General features: G+C 40.3%; 1 protein-coding gene across 3 annotated transcripts in view; it reads left to right on the forward strand.

Moving 5' to 3' along the window:
• The window catches only part of kpna3 (karyopherin alpha 3 (importin alpha 4)), a 255,305-nt gene that overhangs the window by 170,539 nt on the left and 57,454 nt on the right, over positions 1 to 27,312 (forward strand). For 2 of the 3 annotated variants that reach the window (XM_039744890.1, XM_039744891.1), the window contains exons 10-11: positions 12,043 to 12,087; positions 12,235 to 12,366. The exons of the other annotated variant lie outside the window; for it this stretch is intronic. In XM_039744890.1, the coding sequence (XP_039600824.1) occupies positions 12,043 to 12,087; positions 12,235 to 12,366 (177 nt within the window). The remainder of the gene's footprint in view (positions 1 to 12,042; positions 12,088 to 12,234; positions 12,367 to 27,312) is intronic. 3 annotated transcript variants of the gene reach the window in all.

The raw sequence follows: 27,312 nt of genomic DNA on the forward strand, positions 1-27,312 counted from the left end.
CTTTACAGTCCAGGTCCAGCGCTTCCCTTCAAACGTGAATGCAAACCAGAACTAGGATTCAGGGTGAACAGGAATAGGAAAGAAACCAGAAGAAAGGCAGTTGTGACAAAAGGAAGACTGCTGTTCCAACCAGTTCTGCTGAGATATAACAGTTCATTAGGCAAATAGTCTGACAGCAGCAGCTAAAAAGCCTGAGAGCCAGACTTCGTCATAATGCAGTCCAAAAAAATCATGCAGTACAGTGAAAAAGATCTTGATTACTGTAATCCAAGGGGAACCCGGGAGAGCAGAGATTCTTGTCATTTTGAGGAAAACATGAACAACCCAGGCAGCATAGGAGCATGTAATGGTGGTGGTCAGTGTAAAGGCACTGTGTGTCCTAAGTCTCATCCTAAGAAGTTCACTGGGAATAGAGGGCTGAATATGAATTGATCTTTCAACACGACACTTGAAAATGTGGCTTGAACAGGTGAAGAGAGAGAGAGAGAGAGAGCCCGAAGACGGTGTTCCCATTCTGCCACTGACTCCTCATCTTTCTGCTTAGCATGTTTTAATTGGGACCAATCGGTACTGTTATATTTTTCGTTTTATTTATGGTTGTATCCGAGTCCACTGAACATCAAATTGGCCACTCTCCGCCCCCTATCGTCCCAGCGTCTCATTCCATTGCAATCTCACATCATTATAGCTTCCTTCCATTGTCTTAAGTCCATTCTGCTGCATTTGGCTTATACATATCATCTAATTGTTTCAGTGCCATCACAGACTTCTGTCACCCTACTTCTTTTGGGTTCGGTAATTCCTGCACCACTTCCTTTATCTCTTGTAAGACCCAATTCCCATGTACCAATATAGTGGGACGATTCTGGCCACTAACCAGCTGTTGTGGGTTAAACCTTGCATTGTGCACTTCTATTAGTGGTGCTTGAAACAACGGACCCTTTCCTGGCCAAAAAAGGAGAAAGTGTGAGTGAGGACCTGGAGCGTTTTAAGTGCTTTTGCTTGGCAGCAACAGACGAACGAGTCAGACGGTGTTGCAGCCGTTCTACTTCACTTCTCTCATCCTCCTCATCTTTAATGTCTTTTTCTTCCTCATCATCACTTGAAGTGGTGGTGTTGGACTATTGTCCTCATAGGGAGAGGGAGTGCATTCTGTCGCTAAATCAGTGAACAAAAAAAATTCTTTTTTCTTTTTATTTATATTTTTATTTACTTGTTCTTTCTTTTGTCCTGACTTTTGGGGTGGTTCTTACATTACCAAGAACATCATTTCTTTTTCTGCCATAATTTTCATTTTGTTTTGCAGTCCCTCATTGCGTTTCTGCATCACTCCCAGGGATCTATCTTTAATTATCAATTCCCATCTATCAAACATTTACATATTCTATATGGCCCTTGACTACAGCATCCTTGTGTATTTCAACATACAATTTTCCTAACTTCCTGTATTTCACTCATATCACCAGAGCCTTCTACTGATGACCTGCCACCGCTCTGTTTATTCCACAGTTTACATTCTTATAATTTGTAAAATCTCACCCTGGTTTCTGTTCTACATAGCGTCTTGGAGAGCCGCCTTTCTTTCCCTTTGGTACATTTTACGAAAATAATCCTCCAGACAGAGACTCCTCATTCACATCCTTTTTTTTTTTTTTTTTAATACTTTCCCCATTGTGACCTCCCCATGTCACTTCACTCCAAATCCCTTCCTTTCCCTGGGTCACTGTTTGTCATTTCCTTCTTTAGTAGACTAACAGTCAAGCAGGTTACTGTTCATGGTTTCCACAACAGACTTAAATCATTGAGTCAGGAATATAACCAGACTATCAAAGTGAAGAATATGGCCCTCCCACTTAACGGTGCTTTTCCTGACCGTGAGGTGCTTACCAACTATCTGTTCTTTCCAATCTCTCACCCCGCATTTTTTATTCTGTTCCTTTAAAAAGACTCAGTCTCGTTCCAGGGAGTGCACTAACTCCGCATTCCCAGCACCTCACTAATTCTTTCACACTTCACTCTGCTCACTGTCCTTTTACTTTAGAAACTCCCCAACAGGGAGGTACTTTCCCTTTTTACTAATTTTCTACCTCTTCCTTCTAATTCCTAGTCTACTTAGGACTCTGTCTCATTCCAAGAGGCACTCTTATCATTATGTCCCCAGTATCTCTCTCGGACAATAAAGCAGTTGTACTCACCAGTCACCAATCTTGTTCCTGTCTGCAATTTGCACCTTAAGAGTTGGTTTTGCTAAAGTACTGCAACTCAGCTTTGTGTTTTGGGGTGTAAGACAGGGACTTATAGTGTGCCCACAGTCTTTTAGGATTCGCTTCTGTGCCGCTTCACTGCAGTTCTCCGACAGGGGGGGAACTGAGGCTCATGGCTCCCAGCCTGTGGACAAACCAGTTGTAACTATCTTGTTGGTCCTCTGTGGATCCCTCACTTGGACTTTGACCCGGAGCCTGCAGCTGCCACCTGTCCTTGTTCGGGCATTAGAAAAACTGTAGAAGAAGATCTCTGAGGAAGACGGGAATAGTTCAATCAGTCTTTATTCAATCACAGATGAGTATTCTACGTTGTAAGGCAGAAGACCAAAGTTCCACTTTTCAGTCGTTTTTTTTTTTATAATTTTCTCCCTTCCCCTTACTTATTTAAAAAAAAAAGCATAATCATTTACCTATGCATTTCATTTTATATTGCGCAACTCGGCCAACCGTGTTTTGTGTACGTGTCAAAGGGCTTCAAAAATGGAAAGGTCATCTTTCCTGTGTCAAACAGAAGTGTTCCTAGAAAAGGAGGTTGTCTTAAGTCAGCTTATTGCAAATTGTCTTATGACAGACGCCTGTATGAATAACCTGCCGTTATAGCAAAACAGCTTTATCTCTTAATAGCTTGCAAGAAGTTAATTTTCTTACATAACCACAAAGCTCATGTCAGATTCTGAGCAAAGTTTTTACTTTTAAGAATGACATCTTTGAAGGACTTGATGCTATGCTTGATTTGCAAGTACTTCTTAGTATGACTTTGAAATACTGCAGTGTGTAGTTTTACAGTTCAAGTGCATTAAATTCAAATACTACACCTGGGGGCGATCTGCTGCAAGTTCTGCATTGTTAGTTTTCAGTCTCTGCTTAGAGTACAGGCAATGTTTCTTATTGTACCGAAGAGTACTTATGTTGTATTAGTGCTTCTTGAAGTTTCACATCAGGACCCCTCAACCAGATTGATTGACACTGTATCACACCACTTGTGTTGCTGTGTTGTGAGCATATGATGAGAAAAAAAAATTCGGCTAGTTACTTGTTCATGCCCCTCCCTGGACAAAGGGAGATTAAAGTGAGAATGGTTAGAAACAGGATAAAAAGTCTCACAAGGCTGTGTCAATCCTTTCAGTGGCGTCACAGTGGAAAAAGTAGATTACACCACAAACACATCTTCTGCTCATGAGTCAGCAACAGCCTCCTGTGACTCAAAAGTTTCTGAGAAACACTGGTGTAGGTGTTTGAGTCTATATGACTAGATCTTTGCTCAGGACTGCCTGTTAACTAACCAGTGCCCAGGTCTACCAGCAAAGGCATTATCCCTGCCCCCATAACCCAGCAGTGGAAAAAGCTGGTATGAAAATGTTTATATGTACTTGGCTCATTCCAGACCTGAAATGCAGCAGAAGATCTAGTGTATGAAATGTAAGCTTCCTCTGTGTCTAATGATGAACAACATTGTTTAAAGGACTGTCATACAAAATAAATTTGAAAGCATAGGTTTGGATCAGTACAGAATTATACAGATATAGTTACAAACTGTTTACTTGTTACTTCACTATGATATAAAGTGTTTGTGTGTGTGTCTTTGTTGTTTTTTTTTAACATAATTGGGGTTGTACCCCCTAAATCTACTGGAAATGCTAAAACTATTGGAAATTGTCATCCAGGCAAGATTATTGTTAATCTACTTGCTGAAGTATCGCCAGTTCCTAACTTAATACAGGGAAGGAACATGACTTTTTTTGCAGGCAATTGAATGTTTATGCAATTTTACAATGTGTAAGCATTTGCCATTACATAGGCTTTATTTGGTGACTGCTAATACACAACTAAACTACTACTGTTCTTAGCAGAGATGATGTATGTAAGGTTTTTTGTTTGATATATGTGCATTAAATTGGCTGTAATGACATACGTACCATTGTATTCTCCAAATGAAGACGAAAAATGATATGTAGATGTGTACTATATGACATATGGTTTTGAAGAAAAATATGCATTGCATGAATAGTCACATGAAAACCTTGCATGATTTCTCTAATATGTATATATATGTGTGTCTGTGTGTTTATATATATTTGTCACAATAATGAGACATACTCTGATAAAGGTGTGGGGCAGCCACCTGTATATTCTGGTATCCTGGCTGCAAAGTTGTTTTTTATCACAATAAACAGCACTGATGTGCATACAAATGAGTTCCAAAACAAGACTGAAGGAAAAGGGAAGAAGGGCAGGCACCTGTTATCTACCAGGGTCCTATTTGTAGGACATCTTGATGTATAGCCATATCTGTTGTACCGAAGCAACTGTGTGATCCGGGGTACATTCACAGCAGACTTGAGGTTGTGTGTCACAACACTTCCGGGAAGGCAGCCTTGTGCCATATAGCGTGTGGGCGGCAGGTTGTGCTGTGTGTCTTTGGAGGCAGCTTCTGACGTTCCCTACATGTGACGGCGAGTCTGGACATGTTGTGCTAGTTTGCTGGGACGGAGAGATTGACGCAATGTAAGTAAACTATCTACATGTCCATATTTCTAACTTGTATTCTAATCACACTTACATCAACGTTATTTTGCGACATTTCCCACTGTCCTGTGAAGAGGACATTGGGATGATGGCATGCATATAGTGCGTATATCTAAAGTGCACCTTATCATTTTTTGCGTAGTGAGACATGTCAAGAAGCTGTCTCACCCTGCATGAAGTGTCACAGCTTCTGGAAGAGTGTGAGGAAGAATACTCGGAAGCTACTGTCTGTGTGCTACCGCCAAATACCAGTGAATTGTCAGACAAAGATGAAGGGGATGAAGACGTTGCCAATGCAGGAAATGTAACTGTTGCGGAAGTTCCTGGAGAGCTAGAAGTCAAGTAATGCGTTTCTCATTCAGCGCTCTTTGGAGCTTTTGCTTGTTGTCTGCGTACTGCGTTCACAGTCAGTTCACGTGAGCCGCTCGGAGTACATGCATCGAAGGTTCTCAGCTGTGCTTGTGCTATCTTGTGCGATCTTGCAATGTCCACAGCTTTATTTAATGTTAGCTGAGACCCAGGACTTAAGTTTCTCTCTGAGTTTGTGCCAAACACTATTCTATCCATGACCATCTCATCTTCATTTGCATAAGCACAGTCCTTCACCCGCGAATACTTAGCGGCAGTGTGTCTATTGGGATGGACAGCCTTATACAGGCAGGCACTCAATTACATGGGAGACGTGACGAAGGACGCAACTCCGCCTCACACAGCGACCGAGCTGCAGGCTATGGCCGTATATATGTACGTAAGTAGGTTCCAGATATGACCGTTGCGCGTAGAATTTTGAAATGAAACCTGCTTAACTTTTGTAAGTAAGCTGTGAGGAATGAGCCTGCCAAATTTCAGCCTTCTAGGGAATTAGTGATGAGTCAGTGTGTGTATATATGCATGTGTGTGTGTATATATATATATATATATATATATATATATATATATATATACACACACACTAGCAAAATACCCGCGCTTTGCAGGGGAGAAGTAGTATGTTAAAGAAGTTATGAAAAAGAAAAGGAAACATTTTAAAAATAACGCAACATGATTGTCAATGTAATTGTTTTGTGACTGTTATGAGTGTTGCTGTCATGAAGGATTTGATTATCATTATTTGTTTCAATCAGGTTCGTATTTGGAGGATGTGTTGTGTTCAAGTTACATTCCGTGTTTGTCTAGTCTATCCCTGACCATCTCGTCTTTGTTGTCAACCATTGTAAAGATAACAGGTTTCATTCATCGAAGTGATCACTACCCAAATCGGCACTCGTGAATCTAAGATGTTCAACAGGCATTAAGTTGTGGATTTGCCAGCGAAAATTTTGTGGCAGCGTGTCTATGAACGTAAAAAAGTTTCTCTCGCACTTTTGTTGAGTTTGTGCCAAACACTATTCTATCCCTGACCATCTCGTCTTTGTTTGCATAAGCACAGTCCTTCGCCAGCAACTTTAACTCCGTTACAGCAATTTTAACTCTGTTATAAATTGATCAAAAGTCTCAATTATACCCTGCGTCTTCTCATTAAACTTATATCTTGTGAATATCATATTCGTCTTAGGCATGATAAACGCCAGCAGCAGCGTGTCTATGAACTTAATTTAAACTTAAGGTTTACACCATGCTTTGTTTACGCAGTAGCTGCACTTATGAATATGCTTGTATGCGTCACTCCCTTCATATTCTTTTTCTGCCTTCTCAATTGTGTAATGTGTTTTTTGTTCAGCGCTCTTTGGAGCTCTTGCTTGTTCTCTGCGTACTGCATTCACAGTCGGTTCACATGAGCCGTTCGTAGTACATGCATCAAAGGTTCTCAGCTGTGCTTGTGCTATCTCATCCATGGCTTTATTTAATGTTAGCTAAGACCTGACACTTAAAAGTTTCTCTCGCTGAGTTTGTGCCAAACACTAGTCTATCCCTGACCATCTCATCTTCGTTTGCATAAGCACAGTCCTTCACCAGCAATTTTAACTCCGTTACAAAGTGATCAAAAGTCTCATTTATACCCTGCGTCTTCTCATTAAACTTGTATCTCGCGAATATCATATTTGTCTTAGGCATGACAAACGCCTCAAAGCGGTTATAATAAGTTTTCAGTACCTTGGCATCCTCCTGGGTGAGAGTCAATGTGTTAAAAATGTCTTTTCATTTTTCCTCAGTCCACAGGAGCAGGTAGCTGCATTTCTCACTCTCGTCTTTGCCTTTTAGCGGGCCAGAAAACATCAGCTCCACGTGGCAGGTTAAGAGAGTCCCAGTCAATTCGTGGCAAGGGAACTCCAACAATATCCATGACTGTCCTCTATTCTAACACCATGTCTTGTTTTCACAAATTGTGAAAAATGAAATGATAGCGAGACTTTCTTTTAAAGTATGCAGGGGAACTTTATTTATTACAGCTCTGACATTCACGGCATCCATGCTCCAAATTAACTTCCATAAGAGTAACCTTGAGGTCCCTTTTTCTGGTGCCTTCCTGATGACATGGGTGCCTAAACCATGCCTGATAATAATACATTTCAATGACATATAAATATTACAGTGATCACCTCGATAGACATCTCACCACCCAAAATCGCTACTCATGAATCTAAGTTGTTTAACAGGCATTCCCGGCACAGTGTAACCTTGGTTCACAACCATAATTCGTTCCAAAACGATTTGGTCATGAACCGAAGCAATTTCCCCCCATAGGATTGTATGTAAATACAATTAATCCGTTCCAGACCATACGAACTGTATGTAAATATATATTTTTTTAGTTTTTAAGCACAAATATAATTATACCATAGAATGTACAGCGTAATAGTAAACCAAATGTAAAAACATTGAATAACACAGAGAAAACTAACACTGCAATAGTTCGTGCTATAGCGCTACCAACCGCTGGCTAAAAGCACTTTTTTTAATGAGTTTTAAGCACAGGGAAAAAATGAATATTTGAAAAAATTCGTAATTTAGTAAACCACCAAGTTACTCAATTATCATTCAAGTAAACTAGTATTAGCATTCATAAATATTAAAGTACAGTGCAGGGCTAGAACTGTAATGTGTAGCAGAGATAGGGAGTGTAATAACAAATGAGGTGGGGGTTGTATAATCTTGGGGGATTTGAGTATAGGATTTATAAACAATGATATATCATGAACTACCTGATTTATCATAGCATGTGCTCATTTTTACATTTATTCTCTCATCGCTTTCTGTCCAGTAACTGAAAAATACTGCTTAAAATCAATACTAAAAATAAAAATTCAAACATATCTGTATTGTTGAATTAGTGAATTCCAAAAAAAACTTACGATACTTGTATTCTAACAAACTTTTTAAAGCTGTTTTTGTAATAACGCCCTCTTAAAGTCTGGTTTGTCAGAGAACCACGCTGTTCCAAGTCTGTAGTATTTTCTATTTGTAAGATTTATATTTGCGTCATTAGCAGGTAATTTGTTTTTGCGTATTCATTTTGTTTTTGTTCTTTGTAATTTTTAAATTTTGTTTCCAATTTTGTTTTTGCATTTTCTGATTGGGCTTTGCATTCCCAGTTTGTTTTTGTGTTTGGTTAACTTTTACAATTAGTTTGTATTTGCACATTCTATTTATTTTTGTGTTTTCTGATTTTGTTTTTACATAATCTAATTTGTTTTTGTGCATTGCACCAGAGCCACTGCAAGTCAGAACCATTGGTATGCAAATATCGTGGTGGCAAAAAGTTATAGGCTAAAACTTTAAATAATCCAACAATAACAGCAGCAGTAATAATCTCTAACTGGTGCAGCATAAAAGACATAGATGCAGCAAGAAACAATCAACACGGCAACTCTACATTCAATCTTATAAGAAAACTCTAAAAATATTCTGATACTGTGTTTTTTGCAAATATTAGCAATGATACAGAAAAAAGTGATCATGGGTAAATGTTTAAAGGTGATAATTTAAATGAATTTTATAATTAGGATAGTTGGTTTCAAATGGTGATTTATATATTTGCAGTTTATATGATAAAGTTGTTAATGCTATCACCTTCAAAATAAACTATTTAGCAGCCTGGAAGGTTTAATTACGTGAAATTTGCTTACATTGCTATTCAATAAATATTTCATGTTTGAAAAAATAAAAATGTCCAAAAGCCCACCAATACAGGTCAGTTGCTTCATTTTTCTCTGCATCGTCATGCCTCACGTGCAGTTTTTTTTTTCCTTTACCACCTAAGAGAGTTTTGTCGATAGATCCCAAAGCACCTTTGAGCACTTGCCATCATGAGCTGAAGAATTCGTAGATTCCCTGCACTGTAAACAGTTTGAAGTCTGCAAGAGGCAGGTAGCTGGGATTCATGGCTGTTTATTAGGTCACGTCTCTCATTAATTTTTATTAATTTAGCAGATTCAGGTCGGATTGGAATCGCTTTCAAAATTAAACATTATTCAGTAAGTCACTTAATTGTAGTCTGAATGTAGCCCTAGTAAACTAGAAACATAAAGACTCAAATGCTACCGGTGTGGACTTTTCAATTCATTTATACCATCATGACCTTTTTCCTCCAGGGTTGTTTTTGAGGAGACTACCTTACCCAGCATCGTGATGCCAGCCTGCATCAGGTCAGACTAAATAAGGGGCAACCATCTCTCAATAGTGCTTTATTATTATATGTGGGTGAATGTATGTGGTAAATGGGTATGAAGCCTTAACTACATTGATTTTTTTGTGCCATTTGACATTTGGATATGCTCTAATTGGGCCCCCGGGTTTAACTTATGGATTGTAAATTTTAAACTTACACCAATCTTGCAGACTTACTTGAAAATCATGCTGACTGGAAGCTTCATGTTTCAATAAGTGAAAACAGTTCTGGATGTAGAACTGATTAGAAGTGTTACAGCCTAGTTTTATTGCCATTCTGAATTCAATAAAACTGGAGAGCAAAGATGTAACATCAGACCTGTAAATAGAAGGGGTAGAGGAATCCTAGCTTTTAGATGAGATTAGTCTTGGCCAACAGCTCCAGTGATAAAATACAGATTGACAGTGGAGAGTATCTGCATCCCTTCTTAGTGTGAATTAGGTGAGACATGCCTGACTTTGTGAACAACACTACCAATATTAGAGTAGTGTTAGAGTATAATTTATTAGTCATCATCCACGCTAAAGTCCATCCTTTAGTGAATCAACCTGTCGAAGAAATGCCCATGTGAGCCAATAAGATGTACTTTCAGAATGCAATGAGAGAAACACTGCAGGGTTTGTTAAAGAGGAGGCCACATTAATGACACAAAGGACTCTAATTTGATTATCTAATACAAAACAGGGGTAGATAAAATCAGTATGATAATAATTTCTGAGCATCTCAGTAATATATTGCAGTTGGTGAAATTTAGTAATGAGTTTAGCACCAGAATTGATTACAAGCAATGGTCTGAAACCATTTTTTTTTTAAATAAAACTCTGGGGTGTAAATCCTAAGAGCATTCAGCATCTGAAAAGAGATGAAAAAAAGATGAATCTAAACGGTTAATTCTCTTGCGTCCGATGGCTTGCCTTCTTCCAATAGTGCACCCTGCTGCCGTCTCTTCCCCAGGAAAATGACACAGACACACCCAGCCATTTATATAATCTAAAAGAAAGTGTAATTCATCAGACTAGGCCATCATCTAGTTCTAACGCTCATGTGCCCATTGTAGGTGATTTCAGTTGTTAACAGTGGTCAGAGCGCATGTTCTGACCCCTGTTATGTGGCTATGCAGCCCCATCTGCAGCAAGCTGTGATGCACTGTGTGTTCTAACACCTTTCTGTCATGTCCAGCATTAAGTCTTTCAACGATTTGTACAACAGTAGCTCTTTTGTGGAATTGGACCAGAAAGGCTAGCCTTTGCTCCCCCTATATCAGTGAGCCTTGGGTGCCCTTGATCCTGTCAACAGTTCACCAGTTGTCTTTCCATAAACAATTTTTGGTAGGTACTAACCACTATATATTAGGAACACCCCCACAAGACCTACTTTTTGGATATGACAGAGATATTTGGATACAACAGAGCCGACTATACTTCCTTAGAAGGCTGGCGTCCTTCAACATCTGCAATAAGATGCTGCAGATGTTCTTTTAAATGGTTGTGGCGAGCGCCCTCTTCTACATGGTGGTGTGATGGGGAGGCAGCATAAAGAAGAGGAATGCCTCATGCCTGGACAAACTGGTGAGGATGGCAGGCTCTATTGTAGGCACAGAGCTGGACAGTTTGACATCTGTGGCAGAGTGACGGGTGCTGAGCAGGCTCCTGTCAATCATGGAGAATCCACTGAACAGTATCATCTCCAGACAGAGGAGCAGCTTCAGCAACAGACTGCTGTCACTGTCCTCCTCCACTGGCAGACTGAGGAGATCATTCCTCTCCCACACTGTGCAACTCTTCAGTTCCACCCAGGGGGGTAAATGTTAACATTATACAAGATTATAGACTGTTATACCTGCCTCGCACACTCCACCTTGCATTTTTTAACTTGCACTGCTTTTTTTTATTGCTCTTTAATTAATATTGTTTTTATCAGTATGATGCTGCTGGAGTATGTGAATTTCCCCTTGGGGATTAATAAAGTATCTATATGTCTATCTACTTCTGAACCACTGATCTTGCCATCACAACGTGGCCCCGGTCAAAATCAATCAGATCCTTATGTTTGCCCATTATTCCTAATTCCAATACATAACCTACAAGAACTAATGGTTCACAACTACCTAATATTTCCCACAGCTTGACAGGTGCCATTGTAACAAGAAAGTCAATGTTATTCATTTAACTTTTCAGTGGTTTTAATGCTGTAGCTGTTCTGCAATAAAATATTTTGTGTGCTGGTGGAATACCTAGCATTTACACAAACATTTGTTACATCTGTTTAGTATTTGGTATGTCGTATTTGAGTTTGTTCCAACATTGTTCAGATATATGCTTTACAAAAAAGTTACAGTGAAGCCATTCTTTCTTATACTTCTACTAAATGTTAGCTCACATAAATTGATTGTTATAAATACATCTTTGTTGAATTTGTTTCACCAGAACCAAACAAATATGGCTTATTGAGATATTGCTTGCTGCTAGGTTTATTTTGAGACTCTTTTAGAATATTGCTTAAATAGCCTACACAATCAATACAAATGATTTGGGAAAACATAATCTCCATATTTTATAAAGCAAAAGATTGCAGGTGATTTTATAAATAAGTGTATTTGTTCTTCAGGCATTTTAGCATTTGTTTATGTCTGTTTTTCCACAGATTTTACCTGCTTTGTGTGTTCTTATTTATCACACAGACATCAATGTAAGTATGACAAATGTATAGATTTTAAGATCTGTCCAAATACTGAGAAACACCCTGATGATTTAACTTGTGTGTTTTTGTTTTTGTGTGTGTGTGTGTGTGTGTGTGTGTGTGTTTGGTTGATGCGTTTTTTTTCTGCTGTGTCAGATTCTTGTGGACACCGTATGGGCATTGTCCTATTTAACAGATGGAGGGAATGAACAGATACAGATGGTGATTGATTCTGGGGTAGTTCAATTTTTAGTTCCCCTCCTGAGCCACCAAGAGGTTAAAGTTCAGGTGAGTAATTTTCCAAGGTAAAAATGTGTTTAGAGTATAAACATTTTGAGATCAAACAAGTTTGTTCATCCTTCTGAATATGGCACTGTACAGCAAAATTTCAGGCTTTGAAGATTTCAAAGAATTTGTTTGCTGAAACTCTGCAGTGACTTTTCCCGTTTGATCAGTTCACATCATACATTTCTAAGTAGGCAAATCACAGGTCTGTTGTTTAATATTGTATTAATGCTGCTCAGCTCTATTCAATTTACCATGTAAGTTCGAAAATTTTCCTGTTGCACAGTATTTTAAACTTTTGATCTCGATGGTTCAGGAAGAGGTGTGATGAGGGTACTTCAGCATCTCCTATTGGACATCACTGCACCCAATATTTGTAATTGGTAATATTACAGAGATGATTAAACGCCATTGACTGGTGACATAAAATTACTGCCAGTTGGTTCTGACCAAAGGCAACAAGTTTTCTTCTTGGGTAATTATAGCCACTTTTCCACTGCATAGTACGGCACGACACGGTTCAGTACAGCTCACTTTTGCGGGGCTTTCCACTGGGAACAGTACCTGGTACCTGGTCCTTTTTTTAGTACCACCTCAGCCGAGGTTCCAAGCGTGCCGAACCGTTACCAAAATGTGACGTGTAAACACTGCTGGTCACTGATTGGCCGGAGAAAATCGTCATTACTGCGTCACTGGCTATTCTTTTCTTTAAAGGTACAGACACGCGGAAGTTTCGAAAGTTCTCCAGCCACTGAGTGTTTGTAAAACCGGGAACAATCACATCCCACCACTCTTTAGCACGGTTAAATGTCCAAACAGATGGTCTGTTGCGGCGACTTTTTTGCAAAATGTGGAAGATCTGTAATATACAGAATCAGCATTTTAATGTTACTCTCGCAGTTCATTTTATGCTTTGCAACAGTGATAAAAGTTAGCTAGTGATGTGCTTTTTTTAGATGCTTAACCTTGCGCGTCATCGAGCTTAAGTGTTGTCGTTGTCTGCGTGTTGTTGTAAAAGTTCCACGGTGTCACTGCAGTAGAGGCGGCGCAACTATAACGACACGCGTGAATAATCCGCCCACTCTAAAGCGGTACTAAACTGCAGTCGAAACGCAAACCGAGCTGAACTGAGCCGAACCAAGGTGAGCTGTACTGAACCGTGTCGTGCCGTACTATGCAGTGGAAAAGCGGCTTTACTGAAAGTTCATACTGTCAAAAGTTCTTACAAATCGCTGTGCAAATAACTTTTCCATTCATGCATCCATTATTGAAGCTGTAAATACTTCTGTAACATGAAGCCTGAGCCTATTCTGGCAGCATCAGGTCTAAAACAGGAAATTGCCCTTGACACAATGCATTAATCTCCAAAATATAACCAAAGTTTGACATTTTATTTATGTTTTTGATTAACTTACTATTCGCTGCCAACCAGCGACATTCATGTCTCTGGTGACTCTTCCTATGACTCAGTAGATGAATTGGGAGAGGATGGGTGGTCATGAGGTCACTGGAAAGGGGTATGTGGCATTCCCCATATCTTTGCAAAAGGACAAAGATCTAAGTCTCGAGTCCTGGTGCTTCCTGTTTTGCTATATGGTTGTGAGACATCCATTGACCTGAGATAAAGGCCTTGTTCATATGTACCCAGTGCTTTTTTTTTTTAAAATAGGAGCCTTTCTCCATTTTTTAAAAGAAAAGAACCATAGCACACCATTTTATAAAAACATGTTCATCCACATGAAAACGAAAGAGTCTGCTGTCGAGCATGAAATAGACATTACATAGACAACAAAAGGAATTTCATCTAGATTAATGTCTCAGTCAAACACGGGAAGCTCTGCAGTCTACTTGTGACTTTAGAGTTTATAGTGAGCTATAGAAAGATAAGCAAATAAATCAAGGTAAATAACATTTGATCTGGCGTTTTATATAGGTAACATATAAATGTCCGTCCATCCCATCCATCCATTATCCACCACTTATCCGAGGCTGGGTCGTGGGGGCAGCAGCCTAAGCAGGGAAGACCAGACCTCCCTCTCCTCGGCTAACTCCTCCAAAGCACCTCAAATGACTCCTCTCAATGCGGAGGAGCAGCGACTCTACTCTGAATCTCTCCCGGATAACTGAACTCCTCACCCTATCTCTAAGGGAAAGTCCAGCCACCCTGCGGAGAAAACTCACTTTGGCCGCTTGTATCCGTGATCTTGCTCTTTCGGTCACTACCCAAAGCTCGTGGCCGTAGGTGAGGGTAGGAACATAGATCGACTGGTAAATCGACAGCCTTACCTTTTGTCTCAGCTCTCTCTTCACCACGATGGACCGTTGCAGAGCCCGCATTACTGCAGATGCCGCACCGATCCGTCTGTCAACCTCCCGCTCTATTCTTCCCTCACTCGTGAACAAGACCCCGAGACACTTGAACTCCTCCATTTGAGGCAGTAATGTGTTCCCAAACCGGAGAGAGCATTCCACCCTTTTCCGGCTGAGAACCATGGCCTCAGATTTAGAGGTGCTGACTCTCATCCCTGCCACTTCACACTCGGCTGCAAACCGATCCAGTGAGAGCTGGAGGTCACTGTCCGATTAAGCCAACAGAACCACTTCATCCACAAATAGCAGAGACGAGATTCTAAGGTCACCGAACCAGACCACCTCCGCTCGTTGGCTGTGCCTAGAAATTCTGTCCATAAAACTTATGAACAGAATCGGTGACATAGGGCAGCTCTGGCAGAGTCCAATCTCAACAGGAAACGAGTCAGACTTATAACCAGCAATGCGGACCAAGCTTCTGCTCCTCCTGTAGAGGGACTGAATGGCTTGTAACAATGAGCCTTGTACCCTGTACTCTTGGAGCACACTCCACAGAATGCTTCGGGGGACATGGTCGAATGCCTTCTCCAAATTCACAAAATACATGTAGACTGGGTGGGAAAACTCCCATGCCCCCTCCAGGATCCTGGCCTGGGTGTAGAGCTGGTCCAGTATTCCATGGCTGGGACGGAATCTGCATTGTACCTCTTGAATCCGAGATTCGACCATCGACCAAACTTTCTTTCTCAGCACCCCTGAACAGACCTTACTGGGGGGGTGTTGAGGAGTGTGATCCCCCTATAGTTGGAGCACATCCTCCAGTCACCCCTCTTAAAAAGGGGGACCACCACCCCGGTTTGTCAGTCCATTGGCACTGACCCCGATGTCCATGCGATGTTGCAGAGAGATGTCAACCAGGACAGCCCCACAACATCCAGAACCTTGAGGAACCCAGGGTGAACCTCATTCACTCCAGAGGCCCCGCCACCTCGGAGCTTATTACCTACCTCGGTGGCCTCGGCCCCTGTTATGGATGGGCCATCCCCCCCGCCCCCCCCAGAGTCCTCCAGCTCTGCTTCCTCTAAGGAAGACATGCTGGTGGGATTGAGAAGATCCTCAAAGTATTCCTTCCATCGGTCAATAACATCTACAGTTGAAGTCAGCAGGACCCCATCTCCACTGGACACAGTGTTGGTGGAGTACCGCTTTCCCCTCCTGAGGCGCCTGACGGTTTGCCAAAACCTTCTCGGTGCTGACCGAAAGTCATTTTCCATGGCTTCCACAAACTCCTCCCATGCCCGAGTTTTTGCCTCTACAACAGCCGATGCCGCCACACACTTGGCCCGCTGGTACCCCTCAGCTGTCTCTGGAGTCCCACTGGTCAACTTGATGGCCTCTCGAACCTTAGGTTTCCACCACCATGTTCGTGGATTGACGCCACAAGAGGCACCGACAACCTTGCGGCCACAGCTCCGTTCTGCTGCTTCGACAATGGAGGCTCGGAACATGGCCCATTCAGACTCAATGTCCTCCGCCTCCCCCGGAATGAGGTGGAAGTTCTGCCGAAGGTGGCAGTTAAAGATCTTTCTGACCGGCTCCTCCACCAGATGTTCCCAGCAGACCCTCATTATACATTTGGGTCTGTCTGGCAGCTTCTCCTGCCATCTGATCCAACTTACCACCAGGTGGTAATCAGTTGACAGCTCAGCCCCTCTCTTCACCCGAGTGTCCAAGACATAAGGTAGCAGATCCGATGACATGATTACAAAGTCGATCATCGAGCTGTGACCTTGGGCATCCTGGCATGTTACCTCTCTGGCGGGGAAGGAGCCTGAACTGATGCGAGAGGTTGAGAGCTACCGGCTAGATATATTCGGGCTCTGGAACCATTCCTCTTGAGAGAGGCTGGGCTTTGTTCCATTTTAGAGTTGCTGTGGGTGAGAGGCATCGGGCAGGGTTGGGCTTGCTTATGGCCCCCGTGCTCAAGGCCTGCACGTTGGGATTCTCCCTGTTGAAGGCACAGGAAAACAACCCTCTCGTCCGAGTTGGGGGAAGGACTCTGACTGTTGTTTAAGCTTATGCGCCAAACGACAGTTCAGAGTTTCCAGCCTTCTTAGAGTCCCTGGAAGAAGCGCCACGAGACGCAGCTCCTGAGGACTCTATCGTCCTGTTGGGAGACTTAAACACTCACGTCGACTACAACAGTGAAACCTGGAGAGGTGTGATTGGGAGGAACGGCCTCCCTGATCTAAACTCGAGTGGTGTTCATTTGTTGGACTTCTGTGCTGGCCATTGATTGTCCATAACAAACACCATGTTCGAGCATAAAGGTGTCCATAAGTGCACTTGGCGCCAGGATGCCCAAGATCGCTATATATAAATGTTTTTTATATAAACACTATCACAAACCTAATCGCAAACAGGACTTTACACGATACCTTGGCAAGGTCTGTAAGCCCTGCTGTTTCTCTTTAAGGACATGCATGTAGCAGATTCACTGGCAGGATGACGCCCAACCTCTTGCTGCATCCAAACGGTGCCATCTTTCGCTTTTATACTTGTTGCAGCTGCATTGTTCTTATATGTGAATGGACATTTCTTGTTGGGAGGGCTTCTGTTCTCTTTCTTCGATGTAGAGCCCTCATCTGAGTTCACCTCTGTTATAGCACGTCTTTTATTTGAAAACTAACAGTGTCAGATCAGGGTGTTGTGAACATGACTGAGAAAGTCACTGAAAAGTGAGTAATTAATCAAAACACTAACTTTTGCAAGTACCATAAATTTACACTGGCTGTTACAGACTCAAATAAATGAAATGTATGTTTTATTCTATAATAGTAATAAATAGCTGTTCACTACTCAAAACAGTTAATGCATGAAAGCCCTGGCATCGAACCCGCCACCTCTCAACGCAGTTCTTATCTCTACACCAGCCAAGCAGACGTATATGTGAGAGTGTGTGTGTGTTTTGTATCTTATCCCAATTTTTTACTTTGGTTAAATTCTTAGATAAAAAGGGTTGTACTTTTGTTATATCTGTGTCTTTTGTGAACGTATTTATTTGATATTTGGACTACAGTCTTTACATATTATACACTTCACGTCAGCATTTGGCCAATTATTAGCAGAACATCAAAACTGTGTTCATTTCTTACCTTGCATTTCTTGTCATCCTAGATTTACACAGATTATTATAAACACAGAGCACACATGATATGTATGTGTTCCAAATAATGTATTATTTACCCTGTACAACTCAAGGCACCTCACACCCAGATAAACAGGCTTGAGATGGAAAAACTTTGTGTACGACTAAATTTGCATTGGTTGGGGATGGGATAGGAAGCTGCCTGCTTCTGGTGCTGATCGACACATTTGCAAAACAAAATACGCTGACGAGTCTGCAGTTGTGTGAGAATTATACTTCATTAAGAAAACAGTTTTTTTATATGAAATTTTAAAGGGTTTTGGTTTTGGCAAACTATGTGGAAGTTGTTTTTAATTACGTTTTTTTAACACAATTTAAACATTACTATTTTACAAGGGGGTACCCAAATTGGAATTGGGGGGAAAATAATAATTTGAATAATGTTTACTTTGTGAAACTTTATTCTCCTTCAGATTACTCTCCGTGTGTGTGTGTGTATGTATATGTATGTGTGTGTATATATATATATATATATATATATATATATATATATATATATATAATATACTTTCATTACAACGAAGTGCCCAAAAAGACATTGTCACCCTCCTATAGAAATGGAAGACACAAAAAAAAACATAACTATTTATATTAGGAAAAAAAAACTTTACATTTTTGCGGCAAAAAAGGAAAAAGACGTTGCCAGTGAATTCGGAATTTCACCATCGACGATGTCAACTTTCTTGAAAGGCCGAGCAAAAAAAGAAAAATCTCGGGTTGCAAACGTATGTGAACTGCTGCAATTGAAGATGTTGAAAAAGCAGTTTTTATGTGGTTCAGTGATGCTCGTTCAAGAAAATATGAAGTTTGTAAACTCTCTTGGGACCTCTCCCAACTAGCCAGCACGCCGAAGAGCATCCCGAAGTCCGATCTCTGCTTCTATGGAAGACTGTTTATCTGTTGCCGGGGCAACAGCAGGCTCAAAGCTATACTGCGTCTCTCAGCTATGTTGTGTCTGTCTTTTAGCGTGACCCAAATCTTTTGTAATTTGCTTCTGTGTTGCTTCACTACAGCGCTATGAACCTGTTTTTGCCCTGCCCCGGCAATGGATAAACAACCTTCCAGAGACGCTGCAATCACGCTTCGGGATGCACTTCAGCGTGTCGTTCCCATTGTGTGGGGAGTGGGGGGCTCTCAAAAGAGTTCAGAAACCTCAGAATATGAAGAAGAAAAGGATGATTTGGCTCCTGATTGATAACTGTGCTGCCCACAACATGCTTCCTCATTTAGATAATGTTCGCATTGAATTCCTCCCACCCATTTGCACAGCAGTGCTTCAGCCATTGGATTTGGGCATCATTCACACCCTGAAAGTGTATTATCACAAGGAAATGCTATGAAGTCTGTTTGGCTCTGAAATATTTCCTTTTGGTTTTCATAGTGTCTTCGGGACACCTGCATGTGCAAACAATAAAAAAGGCGTTTCAGGCTATTGCTGGTACACAGGCAGAAACACCCACAGTTCCATAAAGAATCTCACAATCAGCCTAATATTCTCATTACCCAGAATTTCAAATGTGATTGGGGCACATAGGACTGATCAGAGTGGAGTTTGATCAAGCATTATTTGAATAATGTACCTCTCCTCCTGATGAATAATCAGACAGTGTCTTCATCAAATATTTGACCTTCGTCAGTATCTCGTTGGTCAGGCACAAGTTTTTGGGGATATGACATTCCCTGCAACTGACCAACAAATATAAGAGGGCTATATGGAACATACCTATGGCACACATTGAGGACAAATGTATGCAATGACCCTTCTTTACCTGAAATGAAGTGATCACTGCATCCTACCACTGGTTCTGAGGAGGAGCTTCCCCCTGGAATGCCCTCAGCAACAGGGCGATGGCCATTTTGCTGGAGAGCCAAGTGTTATGCAGGGGTTAGGTTTGGACCGCATGGACCTCCACCTGTTTTTTGCTTGTCTTCCTTCTTATTAACTTTAAAATTGATGTTTTTTATATTATATATGATTCTTTGTGTCAACAATTCTTTATATAGTTATATACTAATATTTACCGGTTTGAAGTATATTCTTGTACTTCACTTTAACCTGTTCTCATGTTCTCACGTTTGATCTGGAATTATGACATATTAAATAATAATGAATCTGACACATAAGAAATGAAAAGTTTCAGTAAGTACAACGCACACTACTTAGCGTTTAATTTGTCGGCCACTTTTTGCCAGCCGTCTCTTCTGGTTTGGGCTGTTTTTGCAGTGTTGCCCTTTGTGCATATTAAATCATGAAATTTTTCATATCCTTCGAATAAATGGTCCTGCTCCTCTTCTATGAAAAAAAAAATGTGCCCGTTCTTTCATCATTTTGTTACAGCCTATCGAAGACTTGCTGATCATGTTTTGTAGACTCAATATACACTCACCTAAAGGATTATTAGGAACACCATACTAATACTGTACGGTGTTTGACCCCCTTTCACCTTCAGAACTGCCTTAATTCTATGTGGCATTGATTCAACAAGGTGCTGAAAGCATTCTTTAGAAATGTTGGCCCATATTGATAGGATAGCATCTTGCAGTTGATGGAGATTTGTGGGATGCACATCCAGGGCATGAAGCTCCCGTTCCACCACATCCCAAAGATGCTCTATTGAGTTGAGATCTGGTGACTGTGGGGGCCATTTTAGTACAGTGAACTCATTGTCATGTTCAAGAAACCAATATGAAATGATTCGAGCTTTGTGACATGGTGCATTATCCTGCTGGAAGTAGCCATCAGTGGATGGGTGCATGGTGGTCATGAAGGGATGGACATGGTCAGAAACAATGCTCAGGTAGCCTGTGGCATTTAAACGATGCCCAGTTGGCACTAAGAGGCCTAAAGTGTGCCAAGAAAACATCCCCCACACCATTACACCACCACCACCAGCCTGCACAGTGGTAACAAGGCATGATGGATCCATGTTCTCATTCTGTTTATGCCAAATTCTGACTCTACCATTTGAATGTCTCAACAGAAATCGAGACTCATCAGACCAGGCAACATTTTTCCAGTCTTCAACTGTCCAATTTTGGTGAGCTTGTGCAAATTGTAGCCTCTTTTTCCTATTTGTAGTGGAGATGAGTGGTACCCCGGTGGGGTCTTCTGCTGTTGTAGCCCATCCGCCTCAAGGGTTGTGCATGTTGTGGCTTCACAAATGCTGCATACCTCGGTTGTAACGAGTGGTTATTTCAGTCAAAGTTGCTCTTCTGTCAGCTTGAATCAGTCTGCCCATTCTCCTCTGACCTCTAGCATCAACAAGGCATTTTCGCCCACAGGACTGCCATATACTGGATGTTTTTCCCTTTTCACACCATTCTTTGTAAACCCTAGAAATGGTTGTGCGTGAAAATCCCAGTAACTGAGCAGATTGTGAAATACTCAGACCGGCCCGTCTGGCACCAACAACATGCCACGCTCAAAATTGCTTAAATCACCTTTCTTTCCCATTCTGACATTCAGTTTGGAGTTCAGGAGATTGTCTTGACCAGGACCACACCCCTAAATGCATTGAAGCAACTGCCATGTGATTGGTTGATTAGATAATTGCATTAATGAGAAATTGAACAGGTGTTCCTAATCCTTCAGGTGAGTTAGGGGCTTTTCGGTCAGCACAGGCGCGCACATTCATCTCGGATGATCTGATCCAGCTAGACTAATCAACTACACGGCTGCGTTTTAAAAACCGACTGAGTTTCACCGGCATGAAGTCATCCAAGTTGAGGCATCTGATCTCAGATGATTTATGCGACGTACAGAAAATCCCCCCAGGTGTTTGAATTACATGTTGATATATACAAGAAGCGCTAAGAAATGTTGCAGCTCATCATAACCGGATATCAGACTCTTGAATTTGCCTTAGTGTGTGCTGCTGTTTAATAGTAGCTGTGTATATACTGTGTCTTGGGCTCAGTCAGAATTACAGCTTAACATGCTTTCATTTATGAAAAGACTGAAATTCTATAAGTGATTATCCATATCTAATACTTCTTTCTTGAGATCCAGCAAACAGCAGCTTTCTAAGTTGCTGAGCACATTCAAAGCAAAATCATCACCTTGGTATGCTTCACTAACATTTAAACCAGAGTATCATGCTGTCACTATCAGCTCTTGAAGAACTATAACTGTTATCACACAGTAAATCGCCTTCTATTTCACACGTTTTATGCACCCGTATTCATCCTGCTCAGTCGCTGAAAATGCTGTGTCAACACCCACCCTCCATCACCAGTCACCATTCACTGGATGAATATATGCGGACAGCGCGTGGTGCAGTGACTTTCTGTTTTAGAGTTGAAAGTTACAAGGGTTAAAGACTAACAGTAGGACTATTTATTCAAAAACCAAATATGATATTCTTAATACATTTTGATTAAGTTCAGGACCCCAGCAGCCCAGGGTTAGTGCTTGTGTAAGAATGGTTGTTACGAACACTTAATATTTTTCGTAAATTATTTTATTTCTGTTAGTCATTTCAGCTACTTTAATAGTTTCATTTAGTTTTAGTCGTTCATTTTTTTATTCTATTTCAGTTTACAAAAATGTTTTTTATTATAGTTTTTGATTTTAGTTTTTTATAATAACCTTGTTTAAAAACAATATAATAAAACAAGAATTGAGCCCTCTCCTGAGAAAAAGTGAGGAAAGCTGAAATGCTTAATCTTTTTTTTTATTTATTTATTAAGTTTTGACATATTTTAAAAAGGTTTAGAACAGATCCTCCAAGCAAGAATTAGATTTCTTTTCCAGTTTCAATTTATGTAGAGCATTTGTTACCCACTAAATTATAAAATGATCATTGAGATTCAGGCAGTTAAACATATATATGTCTCTGACCTAGTAGTGTAGTATAGACTGTTATATAATTTGTCCCTATCCTCTTTTCTGGGTATGGATAAAATATAGCTGTTAATGGATTAGGAGTGATTGTATCACCAAACCAGTTTTTGAAACTTAATTGAATATTATGGTGCAAAATTATGTTAATTTGGTGCATTGTTTATTTAGATTATGGTATATTGATTATTGGTTATTTATGTCATATCTGCCCTGTACAATTTTTGGATTTCTGCTTGCCTTTTAGGCTTTTGTTAAAAACTTTTAATAATATATTCCAGTGTTCAGTGACAATAAATGGTAAATACCCTGGACGCAGGGTATTAAAGAGACTTTTGATCACTTTGTAAAATTGCTATAACGGAGTTAAAATTGCTGGTGAAGGACTGTGCTTATGCAAACGAATAGGAAGGCAGGGTGTAAAGCTTAACTTTAAATTAGGTTCATATTATGGCTGTAGCAGGAAGTTTGGGCTTTGTATCCAAGTCTTACTTTTGATGAAGATTTCTATTGTCGAACCTCTTAATGCCTGATCCACAGGATTTTGTGCAGATGCAATGCCTCCATTGCGAGGGTTGTGTGTGCTATCTTATCATTGTGATTCTGTTGGCAACAAGAGTTTTGTATTGTGCACTTTCATTTGCCAAATTCCTTTAATACTGTGGTGCTGTCAGTCCAAAGGATTGACACTTGTAGGGGAATCTGTAGTTCTTGTTTGGACAATTTGTCCATTTTGACTGCTACCACCACTGCTGCTGCAAGTTCTAACCTTGGTATAGTGACAGATTTTAGTGGTGCCACTCTTGATTTCCCCATTAGAAATGAACAGTGTGTGTCATTTTCTTTGTTAGTCAGAATGAGGTGTCATACCCGTTTTCTGAGGCATCTCCAAAATTATACATTTGTGCGGTCAGTATTTGACTAAATCCAGGCGATATAATGCACCTGTCTACATTGTAATCCACAAGTAGCTGCAAGTCCTCCATCCATTTTTTCCATTGCCGGACATACTTCCACATCTTGATCCCATGCATATTTCTCTTTACATAGTTCTCTTAGAATAAGCTTGGCAGGCAGTATGACTGGTGCTAAAAATCCAAGTGGGTCATATGTTGAACTGACCACTAACAGAATACCATGTCTTGTAGCAGGCTTATCTTGGAGCTTTACCTGAAAGTTGAAAATGTCGGTCTGTGTGCACCATTGAACACCTAAGGCTCGTTCGACTGGTAACAAATCATGACTTAAGTCTAAGTCCTTTTGATCTATATAGCCCTGTCTTCTTCAGGAATAGACAAACAAGAGTGCTCGACTATTATCCATTTTGTAAGATAAAATCCTCCCTTTTAATCTTGAAAATCTTTGGCCAATTTTATGGCTTGTTCTTCTGTAGCAACTGACTTTAAATAGTCATCAACATAGAAATTATGCAGCACAGTATTAATTGCTTCCTCTGGAGCTGTGCCTCTTGCATCCTCTGCTGTTCTTCTTAAGGCATAAGAGGCACAACTCAGTGGCGAAGTAGCACCAAAAAAGATGCATTGTCATTTTGTCCATTGTTTAGATTACCTTCAGGCCACTACAGAAAACAAAGAAAATCCATGTCTTTTTCTGGAACTTTCACTTGATAGATGAGAGCAATTGGTTCCTCTCTGATTCCTGTAAGAACTCCAATGAGTGTATTAGTTAAATCTGGTCCTTTCAGCAACTGTTCATTTAAGGAGAAGCCTTGGTAAGTGGCTGTACAGTCAAAAAAGACTGATCTTATTTTTCTTTGGATGATATACTCCATGGTGAGATATGTACCATACACTCTCTTTTTCAAGGGTTAGCTGTTCAGTGGGTACCTTGATGGCATATCCTTTGTCTAAAATGTCTTTCATGAAAATTTTGTAATCCTCATGGAATGTTGGATACATTGTAAGTTTTTCTTTTAAGTCCAGTAGTACGTTGTTCGGCAACATGACAATTGTTTGGCACTTTAAGAGTCTCATCTTTAAGAGGCAGATTAATGCAATAGTGTCTGTCCACTAGCCTTGCAGTATCTGAAGCTATGCGCATGAATTTAATGTCCCCCTTTGGCATTTTCTCCTTTTCCTCACAACTGTGCTCTGAAAAGCCTGTATTGTATTGTTGGAGTTACATTTGTTCTATCTCCATTATTGTCACATGATTGACTGAATAGCTTTGCAGTTTTTCTTTGTTTGAGTCCTTTATCAATCTATTAACAATCCACCCACGGAATGTTTTCACAGCATAAAGTCCTTCACTTTCATTATGTATGATTTGCCATGGTTCCATGACTTTGCGGGCATTTGTACTTAACAACAACAATATTAATAATAGAATTGTAATTCCAATATTATTGCTTTGGTCAGCATTTATCTGGGGTAGATCCATATCTTTTAGATTAGACAATTTCTTGAAATTTTCTTGTGTAGGGATGCTCTCCCTTTTCACTGGTACAGAGTTCAGTGTGTACACTTCTGGTAAATCAAAAAATATATTTTCCTCTATCCCACAAACTTGTAACTTCGTTAAGGCTATACACTTTACTAATTTATGTCTATTTATTTTGTCTCTTTCTACAGTGCTGATGTAGATGTGAGACTTTCTTCCTGAAAGACTTAACTGCTCTTGCAAACTTTCTGTGCAAAATGTAACTGAGCTGCCATAGTCTTTTAGCGCATAGGTTTCTACACATCTTTCACTCGTTTCAGACTTAACTTTAACTGGAGTCACAGCTAAGACACATTCTTTACAGGCCCTGGTACCAGTACAAGTCTCTAGTGGTTCCACAGAAATTTGGGCAGAAGAAATGTTCTTCTCTTCCAACATAGCATTATCCTCTTTAGGAGGTGTGGGCTTTATAGTTGGTGCCTTTTTTCTTATTCATATGCAGAATTACTGGATGTAAATGAGAGCATATTTGGCATTTAATCTTTTCTTCACAGTCTTTACTAAAATGTCCTTGTTTAAGACACTTAAAGTATAAGCCTTTAGATTTCAAAAAGTCAGTTTTACTCTCATAAGTTAGTTTCTGAATTGCACTGCATTCGTTAAGATCGTGATTTTCATTGCAGAACAGGCTGTGCTTACCGCTTGTACGTCCAGCCGTCTCCATGGCTTTGGCTGAGGTGTCTGTATCCATTTTTTCGCCTGCAGCAGAAAAGTTTGTAGCAAAACTGCTTTCTCTCAGGACACCTTCCGAAGGATACATCTTTTTATTGGTCTTGTCCTTTTCCTTCTTGAAGGCATGGCTTTGTGGGGCTGAACCGTATTCGGGATCCAAAGTTGATGTTATCTGTTCGTCCAGAAAGTTCACTAGATCGGCGAGAAGTGCTTGTCTACTCTACGTACTTTCAATTCTCTGAACTTTGCATTGCCACGGTGCTAGTAGGTCTTGAGGAAGTTTGGAGAGTTTAGTACAAAGGTTATCATTACTTTCAAATTGTTGTCCATTTTGTAAGTTGGGCATAATGTTTGTACATCCACCTAGAAGGTTCCCATAATCGCTCTGACCTTCTCCATTGTTTGGCTTTATTTGCGGCCGCCCTTTGTCTTTTCTCATATATGCATCTGCTTTCGGTAGCTGGTTTCCATAAAGACTTTCGAGTTTCATTCTGGCTTTTTGATAACCTTCTAATGGTGACAAGTATTTACAATTTTTAACAATCTTGTGAGGTGAACCTTTAGTAAACCGTGCCAATAAGTTCAGTTTATCTCACGGATTCTCTATCACCTCTTCGATATCTTGGTCAAATGCTCTTATAAAGTTAACATATTTCAAGGGATCGCCATCAAATATTGGGATCTTACTGTATGGCACATAAGGCACTTGAGTCTTATACTGTTGTTCTTTTTGTTGATCATAACACTTTATCATAAAGCGGTTGTTGAAGAGGTGCAGGTGCTTTATTTTGTTCAGAAAGTGGTTGCTGAGGATTGTTTTTGCTTTCATTTATATTTGGAAAGTCACAAATACTTGCATCTTGTGGCTTTTCATTTCTTACATCTGGTTTCTGAGGAACATTATTACGATTCAGTTTACTTGGTCTGCGATTGCGTCTTTTAAGAGCTCTCAATTTTGCTTCAGATTCTGCAATAGCTGCTTCCAACGCCAATTGATCTCTTTTAGCTTTCAGCTGTGCTTTAAGCTGTATTTCTTCAGCTTCTCTTTTGGCTTTCAACTGCATCTATTCCATATCTAGAGCCTGTTGCCTTCTTTGGTTCTCTGCTTTAGCCAAAAGCACAGTGTGTGCTGCCTCTTGAGATCTGATGGCACTAATTGAAGTAGCCGCTGAACTTGTGCGACTTTTAGATTTCGCTGAGATTTGGGAGTCTTTAACTGTAGGAGAAACGTCGTCTTTCATTCTGTAATCCCCGAATTGTTTACCAGAAGAATCAGGTTGCTGGTTGAGGCTTTTATTTTAACATACTTCTAATATCCAATCCAATGTATTTCCTGAAAATGTACGAAAAGTTTTCATTTTAGCATCAAAGTCCATTTGTAAAATTTTCTGTGTATCTTTGCTGCTCTGTATAGATAAAAATTTGTCACTTAACCTTTTACATTCCTTTCTCAGGTTAA

The sequence above is a fragment of the Polypterus senegalus genome, chromosome 2 (assembly GCF_016835505.1).
Source record: "Polypterus senegalus isolate Bchr_013 chromosome 2, ASM1683550v1, whole genome shotgun sequence".
In the NCBI taxonomy this organism is placed as follows: domain Eukaryota; kingdom Metazoa; phylum Chordata; class Cladistia; order Polypteriformes; family Polypteridae; genus Polypterus; species Polypterus senegalus.